General features: G+C 42.0%; 1 protein-coding gene across 1 annotated transcript; it reads left to right on the plus strand.

Annotated features, from left to right (window-relative positions):
* The first annotated feature begins 1,817 nt into the window (after positions 1-1,817).
* Positions 1,818-18,582, plus strand: ZC3H14 (zinc finger CCCH-type containing 14). The gene is made up of 16 exons (XM_072427671.1): positions 1,818-1,959; positions 2,853-2,895; positions 3,645-3,759; positions 4,804-4,844; positions 5,602-5,767; positions 5,997-6,411; positions 7,003-7,172; positions 7,875-7,975; positions 10,942-11,082; positions 12,358-12,432; positions 13,444-13,540; positions 14,025-14,162; positions 15,566-15,702; positions 16,236-16,321; positions 16,422-16,528; positions 18,317-18,582. Exons 1-16 carry the CDS (start codon positions 1,924-1,926, stop codon positions 18,321-18,323), a joined length of 1,875 nt encoding a protein of 624 aa, XP_072283772.1. The 5' UTR covers positions 1,818-1,923; the 3' UTR covers positions 18,324-18,582.
* Positions 18,583-18,603: the final 21 nt, after the last annotated feature.

The raw sequence follows: 18,603 nt of genomic DNA on the forward strand, positions 1-18,603 counted from the left end.
CATAGTCATAGGTCTTTAATGCAATCTAAGGTCAATTTTGGGGGGAAGCCAATTAACCCAACTCCATGTTTTTGGATTGTGGGAGGAAACCCACGCAAACACAGGGAGAACCTGCAAACTCCATGCAGATAGTGTCCTGGCCGAGATTCCAACCTGGGGACCCAGTGCTGCAAAGGTCGGAGTGCTAACCACTGAGCCACCTTGCTGCCCCTAATGACAATTTACATTACATTTGTCCTGACCCAGAGGATTGTTGGGGGCTTACAGTCCACAGACCCTGAATGTAAGATCTGATATGAAACCTAGACAATGAAGTTTTTTGCTTTGTGGCCCTTCCATATGTACAGTGCAGTCAGTAAGTGTTGTCACCCTAGGACAGGAAGTAAGAACAGATGAGAGGCAATCTGTAAGTTTTTTTATCATGGAATTTGTATACAATGTAACTCTTCCTCTACAGGATTTCTCTCTTCTGATTGTCTGGAAGCACTGTGGGTCATCAATGTTATTGGATGGGTCTGTTGGGTAGGCAGCACCCCTCTCATGTATATAAATGGGCCCTCAGTCACCCCAATGATAAAACTGAGGACCCCATACAGGAGTGGTTTTTGGAATTTTTGTTCAATAATTTAGTGATTTGTATTACATGTAGAAGAAATATAATTATTTTACCATTTGTTAGGGCAAAATATAAACAAGACCCCATGCTGTACACATCAAGTGCTGTGTTGCCCCTGGCCCCTTGTAGCTGGGTGCACCACCCGACACTTTTCAGCAACCACCCGGTTTTTGGGTCATTATTAAAGAGTTGAGAGTAAAGAGTACATTATAAATGTGAATCATTCTGTAAGAGCTGGGGGAGGGATCATGCAAGATGCAAGACAAGTCTAAATCTCAGGAATAATCATCAGGCATTGTTGCACTTATTGAACAAATATAACAAGAATAAATATTCCAAGATCCATGTGTATTGTGTATTTCAGATCTGTGCAGTAATCCAGGGTGACACTTCCTGTAATACAGACCAGTCACTGCTGCTCTCTCTCCTTGTGCAGGGTGACCGGTCTTGTCTCTGCCCCCTACTGTAGTTTCCTGATTGCAGCCTGTTGTGGGTGGAGCTTCTGGGCCCCTCCCACACCCCTGCTCTCTGCTCATTCTATGTACAGCACAGTGATAAGGTCACAGCTATCTTTACAAGGTAATATCCAGGTTTTCTAAGGAATTTGGGGCCCAAAAAGTGGATTTATATTTTTTGTTGTTATTGGGGGATATAAAAAAATTTTTCCTGCCAGGAATTAGGTTTCTAGAGAAGTTTATTGTTGGGGTACATACAGTTTAAATGCACCTGATGTGTACCTGTTGCCTCTTAAAACTTAGTAACCTAATGTACAGTGCTATGTAATATGTTGGCGCTATAAAAATCCTTTTTATTATTAATAATAAAATTAATGTTTCTGGCAGTGGGAGCAGAAAAGAGAGGTGCATTGGCAACTTGAGGCACAGACTTCTGATCATTGTTGGTATATTGAATTGCCTGGAGGAAAGGGGGTGACAACAGAGGCTTCCCAACTGTAGATTCTGAGTTGTGTTGTCACCTAGTTATGTGATAGAGAAGAGCTATGCACAGCCTGTCAGATATTACAGGACACAGAAGCCCTCTAATTCACTGAAGGGTGGAGATCACCGATGAAAAACTAGAATTTTTTTACATTTTAGATAAAGAAAATCCATTAATTCCCAGCAGTGTGCGCAGCAGGCGACTGATCACGTGACACTGTGCGGGGCTGTGATTGACGTCCCCGGGTAGCTGGGCGGGGCTTGCATGATGCGCTTTATCCTCCGCTCCGCTGGGTGTCGCTATCATGTGACAGCTGAGTCCAACATCTCGGATAGTCTGACTACCGAGGCCTGGTGACCGGGAGAGCCATGGAGATCGGCACCGAAATCAGCCGCAAGATCAGGGTGAGTGACCGTGACTGACCGGACGTACGGCTCTGTGGGAGGAACGGCCCAGCCTGACCTTATAGGAGAGATTGTCCTAGGAAAGGGCTTCATATGACTCCCATATGCCTCTGGAGGGGCCCTGCATGACCCCCCCCCCCCCCCCCCCCCAAATGGAGAAGTGCCCTTGGAAGAGCCCTGTCTGACCCTTCCCCCCCTCTACAGAGAATTGATATGGATAATTGCCCCCTTATACAGAGAATTGCCCCTGGAGGGCCTTGCATGACCCCCACCCACCCCATATGGAGAATTGCCCCTGGAAGAGCTCTGTCTGACCCTTCCCCCCTATACAGAGAATTGCCCCTGGCAGGGCCCCGTCTGAGCCCCCCATATGGAGAATTGCCCCTGGCAGGCCCCCGTCTGACCCCTCCCCCAAATGGAGAATTGCCCCTGGCAGGGCCCCGTCTGACCCGCCCCCCCCATATGGAGAATTGCCCCAGAACAGCTTCCAAGAGGTGACAACAGCAGACCAGTCTCCATTGCATGTGATGGGGTGACAACACAGGACCATTGTGTAATAGAGCGTTGTCACCCTATAACAATAGGCGCCTACATATGAACCTTCATTACAAAACATTATTTTGGCTTTTAAATTCTATGAACACGCTGAAGTTTCTGTGAGATTGTAGCTGTCGGGTTTATATAGAATTTATTACACATTGTGATTGGGGTGACAGGCCATGCCTGTCAGGGTGGGTGAATGTAGGAGGAATGTGGACACCTATAGGTGTAAGTTGTATTTATAAATCTCTGCTGATCCTGTGACACAGAAGCGGCTCTGTCCTGCGTTATATTTGTATTGGATTTATATCTCATGTCGTCATTTCTAACTCCCACCATTCTCTTCCTTCCAGACGGCCATAAAGGGGAAGCTGCAGGAGCTGGGAGCCTATGTGGGTGAGTCTGTATTTGGTGGATCATTCTTTGTCCCACAGGAGCTTACACTCTAATCTCATCCTCGCGTAACTCCTATCCTAAGAAGGGGGAAGATTGCTGCAGTAACAGAAATAATAACTGCTGTGTGACAGTCGCTTTCCTCGGAGTAACTGAATGGCAAGCAAAACATATTTCTATAGGAAGGGCTGAGCCGCATTTATTATGAGTGTCACCCAAACTCAGGAGCTCCCTGCAAGGAGTCGCATGTCTTGCACACCACCCCACTAATTGCTGCAATCGTAAGGAGGAATCGCAAGAAATCAGCGCTTCTGGGAGTGGAGATCTCCTGGTCTCTCCATACCCAATGCTGACATCTGAGGGTCTGGTGAATGGATTCCCCGAGCACGGCATGGACCAGGAGTCCAATTCCCCCAAAACTCATTGGTGATCTTCCTTTCCCTGCATCAATCAGCATCTCAGTGCAGACTAATGGGAAGTGGTGAGGAGGCTTCGCAGGTCTAACATGTACTCTGGAAGCCAATCATTGCACTGCCATGTTTTAGATGATGGGACTAACCCGCACGCGGAGAACACGGGCACCAGGCTACATGTGCACCTTCCTACACACAGAGAACAAACATTCCTACTTGCGTACCCACACACGGGGGAAACGTCCCTGTGTGCATACCTACACATGCAGTCAGGGTGACCAGCAGATCTAACCCTTAGTTCTCCAGTAAACTAACCATTTATATTTGTTCTTCCACCAGACGAGGAACTCCCAGATTACATCATGGTGATGGTAGCAAATAAGAAAAGTCAGGAGCAGATGACGGACGACTTGTCACTCTTCCTTGGGAATAACACCCTGCGCTTCACCACATGGTAACCCTATCTGCATTAGTTTCTGCACACTATAGTGGGGAGTCTGGGTGAATAAAGCACGGTGTCCTGGTAGCTGTGGATCTCTTGGTGGCATTGTAGGGGTCCATGGTAGGTTTAGCTGTAACTCTGATGTCTCCTTATTCTGGGATTCCAGCATGGTCAGATAATTGTTGGACTGTCTATTATTAGGTCCTGGTAACTTGATGGGCTTGGAGGTCTTGGTGGCCATAATGTGGCATCTTAATCTGTAATTTTGATGTGTTCATGGTTATAGCAATACGCCTTTAAGTGTCATGGTTGATATGAAGGTGGTGGTGGGGTGAGACTTGATGGCTGAAGGTGTCAGTGGCGATAGCAGGGGGTCTTGATGCCCATAGATGTCATGGTGGTGAGGTGACTTGGTGGCTATAGCAAAGGGGGTTTTGGTTGCTGCAGATTTCAGATGATTGTTGGGCTCTGTGAGTAAGGAAGGGTTTGCTACCACAAGGATCACAGCAGTATATAAATTTATGTATAGGGCAATATTGTTCTCACCTCGCTGCAGGGATAAGTGCAGCACTAAATGGTTACTACTTTCATTACATATGGATATTGGTAGAATAGCTAGGAAATATAATTATCACTAGTACAAAGGAGCTTTCTGATTGCAGGCTGCAGGTTGGTCTTTCTTCTCCTTCTTGCAAAGCTTTCTTCTCTGAACTGGTATAAGTATGCAGCCAGTGAGGTGTCACAGCTAATATGCACATCTTATAGAATACACATGACAAGAGGAATATCATAATGACCTCCTGAAGGTGCTGATTTCCTGGCTGTCTCTGGGTTTAGAAATTTATGTCCCTCAAACAAGCATTGAGCAAATGCAATCAAAGTGAATCCAAAACACAAAATCTGCAAATGTTTATAAAGCCAGAAACTCAGAAAGTGTTGGAGTTCATTAGTTTTATAGCATAAAACGGGTCAGCAATAGCTTTGTAATTCTCACAACACATTTTCATATTTATATGTCCATTGCTTAACTGCTTGTGATCTCTTTTGTTTCCTCAGGTTACAGGGGGTGCTGGATAAGCTACGTGCTGTCACTCCAGGTCGGTACTACTGAACAATGTTTGTATAGTAAAGTAGAACACAATTTATCCTTCGCCATATCCCATGTGATTTCCTCAGTCTAGATTTAGCATTTGTATCATCACAATGGACACCAAAGAGCAATGTGGATTGTTCCTCACTTTCAGAATAATTATCAATGTTACTGCCAAGGTTAAGTGTTAAAGTTGGGTTCATTGTAAAGTTAACATTGAAGGATAGGTTCACTTACACTTTATTAAATACCCTGCACCCCCCCCCCCCACCTTTCATTGCACAGTACAACCTTAAATACTTACCTTCATCACTGTGCAGCCCTGCTGTCCTCATAACATACTGCCAGCTCCTCTCCTTGATGAGTTGTATTCTAGTCTTTCTGTAGAATTCACAGGACCTGCTAGTAACACACTTCAGATCTTTAAATGTGGCATGCCATATGTGGCTGAGAGAAGGGAATGTACAATGTAAGGCTATGTACACGTCAGATAATTCTCATCCGATAATCGCCTCAGGGATAGATTCTGGTGTGTGTACAGTGATCGTTGTCCGCCATTGTGATGACCGTCCTGGCAGATTTACAGATGAGGAATGATCATAATGAAAGCGAAGGGGAGAGAGCACAGTGGGGTGCCGCTCCGTCGTTGTCCCCCTCTCCATAGAGCAGACCAGCGCTGTATTTACAGTGCTTATTCATGCATCGTTCAGTCTTTTGTAATTGAAAAGGATCTTGAAAGATTTAATTTCTTTTGTCTCTTCCAGGATCCAACAGCCTTAAGGCCTCAGAGGCCATCATCTTCAATAGTAGCATGCCACCCCTGAAGAGCCAGAGCAGAGAGGATTCTGGGAGAGAATCCCAGCCACAACGGCAGGAGAAATTCTACGGCGTGGTGCCCAGCAGCTCCCATTCACAGTATGGCTCTGACAGGTAATGTATGATTAATGTACTGGGCATTATGTGTCTGCATGAGTTTGCATTATGAAATGTTGGGTTTTAAATTTGTGGTTAGAAAGCCGACAGATTCTTATATACTACGCAGGACAGACAGTGCTCTTTTTGTTGCTGTTTGATACTTTAATATTTTAGTTTGTTGTTTTTCAGCAAAACAGATTTTGTATTTTTGTAATTAATTGCCATGCAAATGTTTTTTTTATAGAGTGTCCACTGAGGCTGCTGTAGCTGCTCGCCTGACCTCTGCGGTGAAACCTCTCCAGGAATCGACTCCATCAGAGGACATCATTGACATTAAACTGGACATGGACGATGCTTTCAATGAGGACTTAAGCTGTAGCTCAGGAAGTCCATTTCATCCCAGGCAGAGGCCAGCTGATTACCCTCTTCCAAGGACACAAAGACCTTCGGCTCAGGTGTACAGACCACCAGGAAGCACACACCGCCTGGATGAACGCAGTACCGTACATAGACTGCCCCAGAGTGACCCTGTCCACCCAAGGCAGTCCACCTTCCATGGTAACAGAGCCATTGGCAACAAACCCTATGAAATGCGAGAGGCCAGTCGAGCAGAGGACACTTTCAAATCTGCAGTAGGCTCAGAGAGAACATTACAAACGGTATGTAGGTTTTTTGTATAAGGACAAGTCCTATGAATGGCCAACTCCAGTACCTCCCCAGTCACTGACCTGGAAGCAGTATGTAGACCAGGAGCTCTGACTCTTTTAGTTCCAATTTCTCGTACTGAATCCAGAAATATCTGGGCAACTGAAAGATGGCAACACTGGAATCCTCCATATTTATTTAAGCAGGAGTTCCCTAAAGCTGCCCTCTGTGCATAACCTTTGCCAACTAAAAACTTAAAAAAAAAAAAATCCTCTAAATCCATGGTCATGTGATGTGCCTGGTCCCAAATCTGTTCTGAAAAGAGGATTGGTGTGATTCTTCACATGTCCACTGTCTGGGTAACATGGACACTTCATATTGGCATCCAATAAGATCCTAAAGGCTACAGTGGTGCATTGATGATCACCTGGAGATAGTGTAGGGAACATGGATGATAGAGGATTGAGCATGCCCAAAGGTGGCCAAATATGTTGCACGGTTACGTTTTATATGAAAAAATATACTCGTGGTTTACTTGACATGGAAGCTGCTCATGATGAGGAATTTTAACTGGTTGATCAGTGTATCATTTTGCTGTCTCATAGTTGGAAGGGTCCCGGAAACGAAGGATCCCTGTTGCCAGTTCAGTGGTGAAGGTGAAAAGGTTTTTGAAGGAGTTTGAGGAGGAGGAAGAAGAAGAGGAGGAGGAAGATTACATCTCTTGGGCTGCTGCTTTACCCAGCAGTGTGTCTGTTCCTTCGAGACCAGAGAGAAGGTATTCAGTCTGTTTACATAAAATATCTGTTGTCCGTGGAATTGTATGTAACCTACAAGAAGCTTTCTGCATTGCATTTTGGGATACAGGAAGCAAGGTGTGCTTGAAATCCAACTTGGTGCAAAGTTGACATTTTGCAGATTTGGAGGCATAAGGTTTAGATGAACTTTTTCACCAGTTTTATAGAATGTTCTGCACACAGGAACTGACTTCTAAGGCCATTATTCATCTGAACACCCCAATGTATGCAGCCAGATCCATCATCCTGTGCTATGATCATGGCGTGCTTAGAGTTCAGCTGAGGCTACTGCTCCAAGCTGTGATGTCAGCAGAGAGGGTACAATCTCCATTTTTTTTCTGGGCTGTACAGTCAGTCGGTATGTTTTTGCGAACCTCTTCTCCAGGTCTAATTGCTTCCGACTCCACAACCCATTGGAGACAGCACTTGTATTCAGGGCCCCTTCACTCTGAGGGGCCAATTCTACACTTTGTGCTATTAATAAATCTCAGTCTGCAGTTTGATATGCTATGAAATATTTAGTAACATCAGATGATGTATGATTTTTAATCTTCCTCAAGTGGTCCTTGTCAATGTCTTGTAGCCATCCAAATATTTTCATGGGTTAGAACCACCTGTAGGGAATGATTCCTTTGATGTAATATTGATGGATTTGTAAGCTTTTTTTTTTATTTTTTTTTCAGACCTACTCTCCCACCTTCAAAACAAGCAAACAAGAACCTAATTCTGAAAGCCATTTCTGAAGCTCAGGAATCTATTACTAAAACAACCAGTTACTCTACAGGTAACAAGATGATCCAGGGGAATTGTCCAATCCTAGTCATAGATTGTGCAGTTCATGTTAGATGACCGAGTTCAGTGTTGAAATAATGCACTTGTATCAATTGTAAGTAAGGCTAGGCACACGTGTCTGATGATTATCACCCGTGACGAACGATCGCGCTCCTCTCAGGTGAAAATCTGTGTTGTGTACAGCGGTCACCAAACATTGTTCATAGATTAATCAGAATGGATCCATGAACAACCGAGGGGGAATGAACGCTACACAAGTCAAGGGAGAAGAGCACAGCAGGGTGCGTCTTGGTCGTCCTCCCTCTTCCCCTCTCAATACAATAGAATGGATCGCCTGAGTATGCAGCCTCTGTTTACCTTTTTTTATATTTTCCATTTTAAAAGGGACGGATTGATGAATCTGCTAATCTCTCTATAGTTTTACTAGTGGTTTGAGCAGACCCCCCCCTTATATGTTGTCACAAAGTAATACATAAAAAGATAGAAGGGGTTTTGTAGCCGATGATCATATATCTACAAAATTTTGTGTAATTTATCCAGAGCCCATTGGTTACATATTAGACATCAAAAACAGCTAGCTTGTGTTAGCACATATTGTAAATCAACGTGTTTCGCCTTTTTGGGCTTCCTCAGGGGTATGCATAGGATGTAAGTTGTTTCTGAGATGGGGCTAGGGCGGTAAAAGTCAACAAAGGCCAAAAATAAAGCTGTCTGCATGTTCTGGGACATCAAAATGATGGTATCAAGGAGATCCTTGGTTTTACATTGCAGTAGAAAGAAGGTTGAAAAATTAAATAAAACTGGTGTGAGAAGTTTAGGATGGAGTATGGCTGGTAACGGTAACTTCACAGGAAAAGTCTTCAGATTTCATATGCCATTTATAGCTTCTCACTGGTTCTTCAGTAAGGATAATTTGCAATGATGATGTTGTAGGATCCCTGGGATAACAGTCGGAGATATTTTCCATTTTGATGTTCGTAAATTCCAGAGCGAGGTATGTTCATAGTAGGTTGATTATGGCCATGTGACTGGCCACTTACATCCTTGGTTTTCAAGCTTATTGTCAGACGTCTTAATATTAGCAGAGTGGTAGAGAAAAGTAGCTTTAAGTCATAGCTATTCGTTCTGTTGTGTTGATCATCATGATCACCCTCATCATCCATCCCAGGTACTTGTATGTGATGTCATTTACAAACACTTTGGATGATAGTGAGAGCAGAGGACCAGAACAGCAGGTTTTGTTTTGCCTTGGCTTCCCTGTGTCCCTCTAACATAGAGAGGAGGGAAGCGCTTCTGATGACTGGACGTTATTTTAGCACTTGTGGTGTATATTGTATATTATGGGAGAAGTATAACTGAAGCACTGATATTATAGGGCTCACTGGCTGACAATAAAGTTGCTCTCCCTTTTATTGGTGGTCTCATTCACTTTATTTGACTTCTATAAAAATGTTCAGATAATTGTAAGTAGGCAGAAAATGCTTAAAATTAATGTACAGCGCTGCATATTATGTTGGCGCTATATATATCCTGTTTTATCATAATAAAATCGACTTCTTCTGACCATCCAGCTAAAGATCTTAATATACCCCTATTAGGGGAATAACAGGACTCTCTGGAAATCCTAAAACGTAAAGAGCTTTGATATGCATAGAGGGGCTTCCTCTGTCATTTCATGGCTGATTTATGTTACAAGGACAATAGTGCGGATCGTATCAAAGCAGATCTGTGGTTAAGTCAGTGAATATATATGTGAATACTCAAGTGAGGTCAGTGATTGGTAGAATTAATAAACCACTTCCCAGTTTCTATAAGTGGGACTTGTGCAAGAGATTGAAAGTTTTTAAATGTATGTTGGGATTTAATGTGGTATTGTATTAATATTCCATGATGCATTAAAACATTTTTATGTAAATTTTATTTCAAACTTCATTAAAATATACAAAACAAACATATTTAAAAGACCTCAAACGTCAAAATATAATCTCCTCCATACATACCTACACAGTTGCATTAGGTTTATATACCAAACACCAGCTATGTTATTATGTGGTATCAACGCGTTTCACAGAACTATGTCTGCTTCATCAGGTGAGAGGAGACCTAGAATACTCACCTCTCCTTTCACCTGATGAAGCTGACCTAGTTCTGCAACTGTGTATGTATGGAGATTATATTTGGAAGTCTGTTTAACAAGAGGTCCTTTAAATCTGCTTGTTTGTTTTGTATTGTATATTTTATTGAAGTTTGAAAAATGTTGTTAATGTATCAAGGAATATTAATACTACATAAAATCCCAAAATACATTTAAAAACCTTCGTTCTCTTGCAAAAGTTCCAAATATATGTGAACAGTTTTATCTCTTGAAATATTGTAGAATGAACCTGTCCTTGTTCCCATTAATGGTGGCCCCACCAGCCACTTGTATTTTTCTTCTCTGTTTCTTCCACACTGCTTTGGTTGCTGAGCACAATCTGGTACTTTGGTTATTGGTGATTTCTGCTTACACGCTCAATACTCTTTTAAAAATGTTTTATGAATACATTTTTGCAGAATTATGAATGAAATAGGCAAAAACATGTAAACTTTTTGTCTATTCTTGGGCAGCACGGTGGCTCAGTGGTTAGCACTCTGGCCTTTGCAGCGCTGGGTTCCTGGTTTGAATCTCAGCCAGGACACTATCTGCATGGAGTTTGCAGGTTATCCCTGTGTTTGTCTGGGAACTCCGGTTTCCTCCCACATTCCAGAAACATGCAGTTAGGTTAATTGGCTCCTCCCAAAATTGCCCATTGACTGTATTAATGACATATGACTATGGTAGGGACATTAGATTGTGAGCTCCTTTGAGGTGCAGCTAGTGACATGACTAAGTACTTTGTACAGGGCTGCATAATATGTTGGTGCTATATAAATACTGTGTAATAATAAAAAATAATAATAATAATCTTGTGTGCTCAGCTCCACAAAAGCAGACTGTTCCCGTGGCTCCGCGGGCTCGTCCTGTTCCTGAAGAGGAATTGATCCTAATGAAGAGCAGAGCCTCTATGTTGCGTTATCAGGAGGAAGCAGAGGAAGCGCCAGCAGAGGACAACAGGGAAGGTAGAGAAAAAGGACCATTTTTTTGGGGAATGTAAACCTCATGCTGGTCATGCACATTGAACTCGTGTTTGTTAATTTATCTATATATTGATTGCTGTACAAGAACAGAGCAACCAAATGAGCTTCATCTGTTCTGTGGATGTAGCTGCTCTGACTCCGTCGCTTATACCTGTGTAAGCAGATGTCCCAAAAGGCAGCGGCTTTGTGAAATTTGTATTGATGACTCATAGAGTCTAGGGGAAGCGGGCTGGACCATACCTAAGCTTTAAGGAATCAATTAGTACTCGGTTTTTAAGAAATAAAAGCCTGTCATGTTGATGCTGGAGTATTACTATTATAGTACTTCCTATGTGGTCACTTCTAAGTCATGTCTGGTGGGTTTGAAATGAAAGCATCCCTCCAGTGGAACATGTACACAGCCCCTGAAACGTGTTGGCTTATCCTGGTAAAAAAAAAAAAAAAAAGTTTGGACACCTTCCATTGAAGTGTTGCATTTATCACATCAAACTTTCATCTTGTTCTGACTCCACCACAATACATGTGTAGCCTTTTCTTTTTTGTACGGCCCCCTCCCTTTTTATTACACCATCTTGCATGGGTCTTTATCATTTTTCACCGTTTTAGACCACAACTTTGGGTTGCCACCATTCTCACTTCCAAATCCCCACATCAGTCACAAAATTCCTGCTTTCATATTGATTTGGTAGCTTAGATTTTGGTCAGAGTAATTGGTGTGACAGAAAACCGCAGCAAGACCACTGCCTGCAGCAGCTCAGAAAGAGTGGGACTCCCCCACAATACACGTGTAGCCCGTTTACAGCCCTTCTCTTTTTGCTATATCATTGCCATGGGTCCTCTTCATCGTTCACCATTTTGAAAACAAAATTGTGGGTTTCCAGCATCTTCACCTCCATTATCCTTCACCATCTTCAGTTTCCTCCATCCTGAGACTCCTCCATCCTCACTTTGTACCACCTTTCATTATCTTGGGTCTCCACCATATTCAGACTCCACTATCCTCCACCATCCTCACCTCTTGCACAATGTGCAGCCTGCAGGAAAAGCTTGTAAAATGCAGACATGATCAGTAAACCGTATGGTGATATCTGTAGGTGGTGATTTATTAAATAATAAATAAATGGGCCCCTTAGATTTAAAAATGTTTGTAGGTTTGAGCCAGGGAACTCTTAAGCCAGGGAACTCTTGCTTCTAAAAGGAGTAGGAAGTGACATCTGAGACATTTTAAGGTTAATCTAAACCTTTATGGTCTTCTAGTTGATGAACGTAGAATGGGCATTCTCTCCAGACTGTACCCAGAGCCGATGGAGGAGACTGCAACCTGGGGACAAGGTTTGTACCCTTTATTTTTTGTCTTGCATCTCTGCCACCCTGGCTTTCACCTTCCTCCATCATTTTGCACCAGTTTGTAGATCACAATGTATTTACAAGGATTTCACTCCTCTGCATAATGTGTGGGGTGTCGGCTCCTCACCACAGCTTGCAGGGTATGTACGGCTTTTAAAAAATGACTTGCATTAAAATTTGTGGTTTCCAGAGAATGGATAATTATTCCTTCTCTCCTTAATAAATGCCCCCCTCCCCCTAGTCACTGACCCAGAACAAGTTTGCAGGTTGGAGCTCCAATATCAGCTGGGGAAGTGTCTCCTTTTAAAATAGGCAACAGCATTTCTCCCATGGCAGCTTTTGTTTAGGAACACTTGTACTTGGTTATACTCTTTAACTTTGCAATTGATTTCCATTGATTTTCTCCAGCTTTATTTCTGGGAAATAACTTCACCACTTCTTTCTACACATGCACGGCTCGATTCGTCCTTTTCCACTAGGTTTAGAAATATTTGCATGGTGCCAGCAGCTTCCTGCACCCCTTCGTTCTTCTTTCTCTAATGCACAGTACAACTGGGAGCTAAGCTTCTGCTAATCTGCCATTGGTGTGTGTATTGGTGAGATATGCTGCTGGGAATGGGAGTGCACAGAGGTAATATTCTGCAGATTTAATTAAAGAGCTGCTAAACTTTTCATCATCTTGGGCTATTTCCCTGTATTGCAGAAACTGTCACAAATGGGGCCAATAATTTCCAACATGGTAACACATTGTTTTCTAGGGTTGATGGGGGATACAATACAAGCATGGGGCACGGTGAAGTTATAATAACTGTAAGCCATGCCGCCACTTGAGTGAGTTTGCATCAACCAATTTAGAAGAACCTATTGTCCTCATATTGACCAAGGGTTGAAAGTAACAATAATTGCAACAAAAAATGAGAGGAAATAAGAAAAGAATCCTTTATGGGCTAATAGCATTTATGTTCTTCAGTTTCTTTTTTTTGGATGTTCTTCTAGTGGACAAGCGTAGAATGGATGTCCTGTCCAGATTGAACCCGGAGCCAGTGGAGGAGACCACGCCATGGGGACAAGGTTTGTACCACTTCATAAAAAAGCGAAATAAAACATGAATATTGTCATGGCATTGATATGGATTGCTTGGTGTGTTTGATTTTAAACCAGAATGTGATAGTAATTCTCATATACACCACATAGACTGAATATTACTTTACAATACTATTACATATTACTCAGCGCTGTACAATAAATAGGGGTTACAAATGACAGACGTGGATTTCCTGGTGGTGACAACTATAGACCACCATCGGCCATCAGAAGTCTGACAACATAAAATCACAGTTAGGAATGTGTTGTCACCCTGACATGACAAAAAATGACTGAACAAGAACTTTCATGTCCGGATCACTACAAATAATGTTTTAACAAAAAGATTGAAAATGGTTGCTATTTTATTAACATGTTAAAGCTAATTTGAGATTTCAGTGGTGGAGTTACATCTACAAAATGTCTTATACTCTCCTTTTGACAAGGTAGACCATCCTTGTTTGTGAATAACACTTCTGATTCTCTGTCTCATGATTCATTGACATTATATGTTTAGATGCAGATCCAGCTGCTGTTCCTGCAAAAGCAAAGATCCACGAGCGCTGCAAGTATTGGCCGGCTTGTAAAAATGCAGAGAATTGTGCCTATCACCACCCAACTACTGTGTGCAAGTAAGTAATAGGATACGGCCGGGTACACGTGCAGTAATTGATGTTGGAAAGGATCTTTCACAATCCTTTCCAATGACAAAAGACTGATTGATGCATGAATGAGCGATGTACATACAGCACCTATGGAACTCTATGGAGAGGGAGAACGACAGGGCAGCACCCCACTGTGCTCTCCCGTTCACGTTCATTATGATCGTTCCTCGTCCGTTGTCTGTGGATCCGCCAGGATGGTCGTCCGGACACAAGTGCTCTACACACACCAGATTCTTCTCTGATATCGGCCCTGAAGCTATTATCGGATGAGAATCACCTGACGTGTACGTAGCCTAAGGAACTAAAGAGGCTTTACAGTGGAAGGTGAAAGATGATTTCTCTTAAGCCATAAATAGCAGATTTGTCATGGCTGGATCAGGAAGAGCAGTGATGTGATGATGCATATTGGTGAACGTGTCAAGAGTGGTGATGTGGCAGCATTGGCTATAATGCCATTCATACCTGGGGGTCCATGAGCCGATTGACATGTGACCGGATGTGGATGTGTAATCCAACATACTCTAAGGTCATACTCATACTATAAGGTTTTAGCCTCCCTGAAACAGGAAGAAGCTTTATATAAAGTTTGCTGTCAGCACCGTCTGGTAATTTGATGTAGTTAACCAGATATACAATAACTACATAACTAGCGACTGGACAGCTTGAAATACATTTGCTGTCAGTGTCATCGGGTCATTTTTTGGTATAAACAAATATATAAAACACATTACTACCTTAACTTTCACCATTTTTCACCCCCTCCCTTCCCCTACATACTGGCCAAGGTTCCCCAATTTACATTCATTCTTTAGTCTTCAACTTCCTGGTTGTGCCTGCACATCACAGCCCCATAGACTTCCATGAGTCTCCAATCGCCTCCGGCCTTGGTAACTTGCCTCATAGAAGTTCATGGAGCTGAAATGCCCGGAGCAGTATGGACTGAAGTCACAGCTGTTGGATCTTGGTAAGTGTAAATCTAGGGAGGAGCAGGTTTTATTAATTTAGGGTAAGGGTGTACACAGGACCAGTGCACTTATCCTTTAGGTTACTTGTAGGGATCTCCCTATTCCCAGCCTGTGACTGCACAATGAAAGGAGAAGCGGACGCAGTCATTGTCTATTCGTCTTGTACTATATGATGTGCTGTAGCTTAAAAGTGAAGTGGGATGTGCCAAATACATCAACAGGTAGCTGGCGGGAAGACTATTTAATTAATGTAGTTTTAAATTACAGCACTTGATGCACCGTCATTGTCCTCTTTATGCCTTGTTCTCTATTGCTTACTGTGTAAAGCCTGAACATTTTTGTAAGGGAATTGTCATTGGAAGACTGACCTCTGATCTTATTGCTGCTTTCATTCCTTTCCTTTAGGGCTTTCCCTAAGTGCCGCTTTGCTGAAAAATGCTTCTTTATCCATCCCAACTGCAAATTTGATGCCAAGTGTGCCAAAGCAGATTGTCCTTACACACATGCCAGCAGACGGATGGCGCCACCTCCTGTGAAACAAGGTACTGACCAGGCATTGTTATTTGACTCCTGAACTTTGAGCTGCCTCAAGCTGCTATAGACATCATTATACTGCAATCATTACCTATTCACCTCAATACATAGGAGAAGCAGTGGGTGAGATTTGGGCTGGGGCCCAATTCAATCTCTGCTGTGGACAATGTTTTACCCATGAGTCAGTACAAAGTGAAGTCTTTCCTGTGCAGGGCAAAGTGACAATGACTTCGCCAAAGGTTCTCCCCTGACCTGCTTACTGCGCTTGCATTCCCTTACAGCTCTTCCACTGCCAGTGCTAACATTGGCTTCTTTTGGGGAAAAATTGACATAATTCCCCATGTCATGTGACCGTTCCCAGTGCTAGTGATTGGTTGTTAGGACTTTCTCTCGCCCATTCCTGGAAGTGCCAGGTATTCTGGTTGGCTGCAGAAGAAGCTATAAGTGCCGGTCAGATTACATGGGGTTAGGGTGGTGAAAGGAGACAACTGACCCCTTCTTGTTTGAGGGCTTCTGAATAACTTTTTTCTTTGTTCCCCAGAGCCAGCAACCAAGAGCCATGTGAAGGCTCAGTGCCGTTATTTTCCTGCATGCAAAAACACAGAGTGCCCATATTATCACCCCAAGGTAAGAGTAGACTTTGTACTTCCTCACTGTATTTGATCTGATATATTACAGCAAGGCAGGATGGCCTCTTACCCCAACCATTGTCCTTTTCATGTTACAGCACTGCAGATTCAGCAGTAATTGCACCCGGATGGACTGTGAATTTTACCATCCCAAGACTTCTGTTCCTCCCCGACACGCATTGACGTGGATACGGTCACAAGCTAGGTAAGGTTCTTCTCAAATAAAGTGTAGTGTGTGGTGGATATCTATGATTTTTTTTTTTTAGCGTAATATTTTGATTGTGCCTAACCCTGGTTATATATATATATAATATATATATATATATATATATATATATATATATATATATATATATATATATATATATATATATAGTTATTTGAATAAAAGACAGAGAAAGATAGTTTTCGGCACAAATATTAAAAATATAATTTGCAGTAAAAGTTTCATACAAAATTATGAAAGAAAATGATATCCTTTTTCCTGTATGTCATAATGGTTTCCTATGATCTATACAGGATTTGGTCAATTTTCACACAGTTACAAAAGACCATTATAACCTTTTCTCTGTATGTCACAATAGTTTCTTGTGATACATACAAGGTTTTGTTCAGGCCTACTAAGGCGCTATACAGATTTCAACTGACATTAAACAAATATACATCACCATGAAATGGTTAAGTAGGTATGAACCCATTCACAACAACTGTTGTATCCTACGCGTTTCACCATAGTGGGCTTCCTTAGGGGTAGTCATAGGTCAACAAAAAGTTTTCTATGTGTACATAAAGGGTTCAGGTGATATAATTCAAAATATGGCTTAATCTTGGAAGGAAAATAAAATAAACCTCAGGATAGAGATGAGCCGCTGCGTTCTGGGAAAATAAGGTAGTGTAGTAGAACCCCCTGTAATAGTATAGTCTCTGTAGATGAAGTAGACTCTATTTCTAATATAATGCTACATAGTAGCACAGGTCAAACAGACTGTATCTAAACGAGCAAACAATCCTTTCCAGCACCAACAGGAGGAGATTTCTCTGTAGAATCCAGTACCTACACTGTGGAAGCCTATATGGCAAACCTACTTTGCTGACTGCATCTGCTAGGGAGCATCTACTATATTTTCCCTGGAAATTGAGACCTGTTTGATCTGTGCTACTATTTAGCATTATATTAGAGTCTACTTCATCTACAGAGACTATACTATTACAGGGGGTTCTACTACACTACCCTATTTCACCAGAACTCTTCAACGGCTCATCTCTATCCTGAGGTTTACTTTATTTTCCTTCCAAGATTAAGCCATATTTTGAATTATATCACCTGAACCCTTTATGTACACATAGAGAACTTTTTGTTGACCTATCACCACCCCAGAGGAAGCTCACTATGGTGAAACGCTTAGGATACTACGGTTGATATGAATGGGTTCATACCTACTTAACCATCTCATGGTGATGTAATGTTGTTTAATGTCAGTTGAAATCTGTATAGCGCCCTAGTAGGCCTGAACAAAACCTTGTATGTATCACAAGAAACTATTGTGACATACAGAGAAAAGGTTATAATTTTCCTTCATAATTTTGTATGAAACTTTTACTACAAATTGTATTTTCAATATTTATGCTGAAAACTCTATCTTTCTCTGTCTTTTATTAAAAAAGCTCAAAGCTATCACTAACTTCCCAAAGAGGAAATGATGTGATGATATCCACTGGAGTGTTCCTCCTCCCAGGGGCCAGATCTACCTTATACTAAGATCCTAATAATGTCATGGCTCAGGAAAACATTGTAGATGTAAATGTTTCGTTAGGTTGTAGTAAAGGAAGTATAGAAGTAAATGTAAGAACAACCGAAAATTTGTTAGTGATAAACCTTAAATTTATTCACTTAGAGTTTTATATATGAAAAGTGGAGTTCTGTGTAAATTACAAGTTTTCTCTGGTGTGGTCAATGCCCTCTAATTCTGTACCTTTACATTGTTTTTTTCAGTGATTGATGGTGCCGGACTGTAGGAGCTCCCTGAGATCACCCTTTGTCCTCCCAGAGCTGTCCAAAGCTGTCATAGTCACTTTTTTTCTTTTATGTATTTTAGACTTTTATTTTATTGATATTTTGCTTTGTACTTGTTGAGATTTTCTGGGAAGGGAGGAACACAGCGTTTGCGGTTTTATAAACTTTATACATTGCGAACCTGGAACATTTTGTTGTTGGAAGAAGTCGTCTTCTCTTTGCACAATATAATTTTATTTTGGAAATGGTCTGCAGAGTTCTTCCTG

Source organism: Pyxicephalus adspersus, chromosome 12, assembly GCF_032062135.1.
Source record: "Pyxicephalus adspersus chromosome 12, UCB_Pads_2.0, whole genome shotgun sequence".
NCBI classification, from domain to species: domain Eukaryota; kingdom Metazoa; phylum Chordata; class Amphibia; order Anura; family Pyxicephalidae; genus Pyxicephalus; species Pyxicephalus adspersus.

Coding starts and splice junctions, on each gene's coding strand:
- ZC3H14 (XM_072427671.1), top strand. CDS start 1,924: ATGGAGATCGGCACCGAAATCAGCCGCAAGATCAGG. Junction 1,960..2,852: donor AAATCAGCCGCAAGATCAGG/GTGAGTGACCGT, acceptor TCTTCCTTCCAG/ACGGCCATAAAGGGGAAGCT. Junction 13,541..14,024: donor TTGTACCACTTCATAAAAAA/GCGAAATAAAAC, acceptor CTCTGTCTCATG/ATTCATTGACATTATATGTT.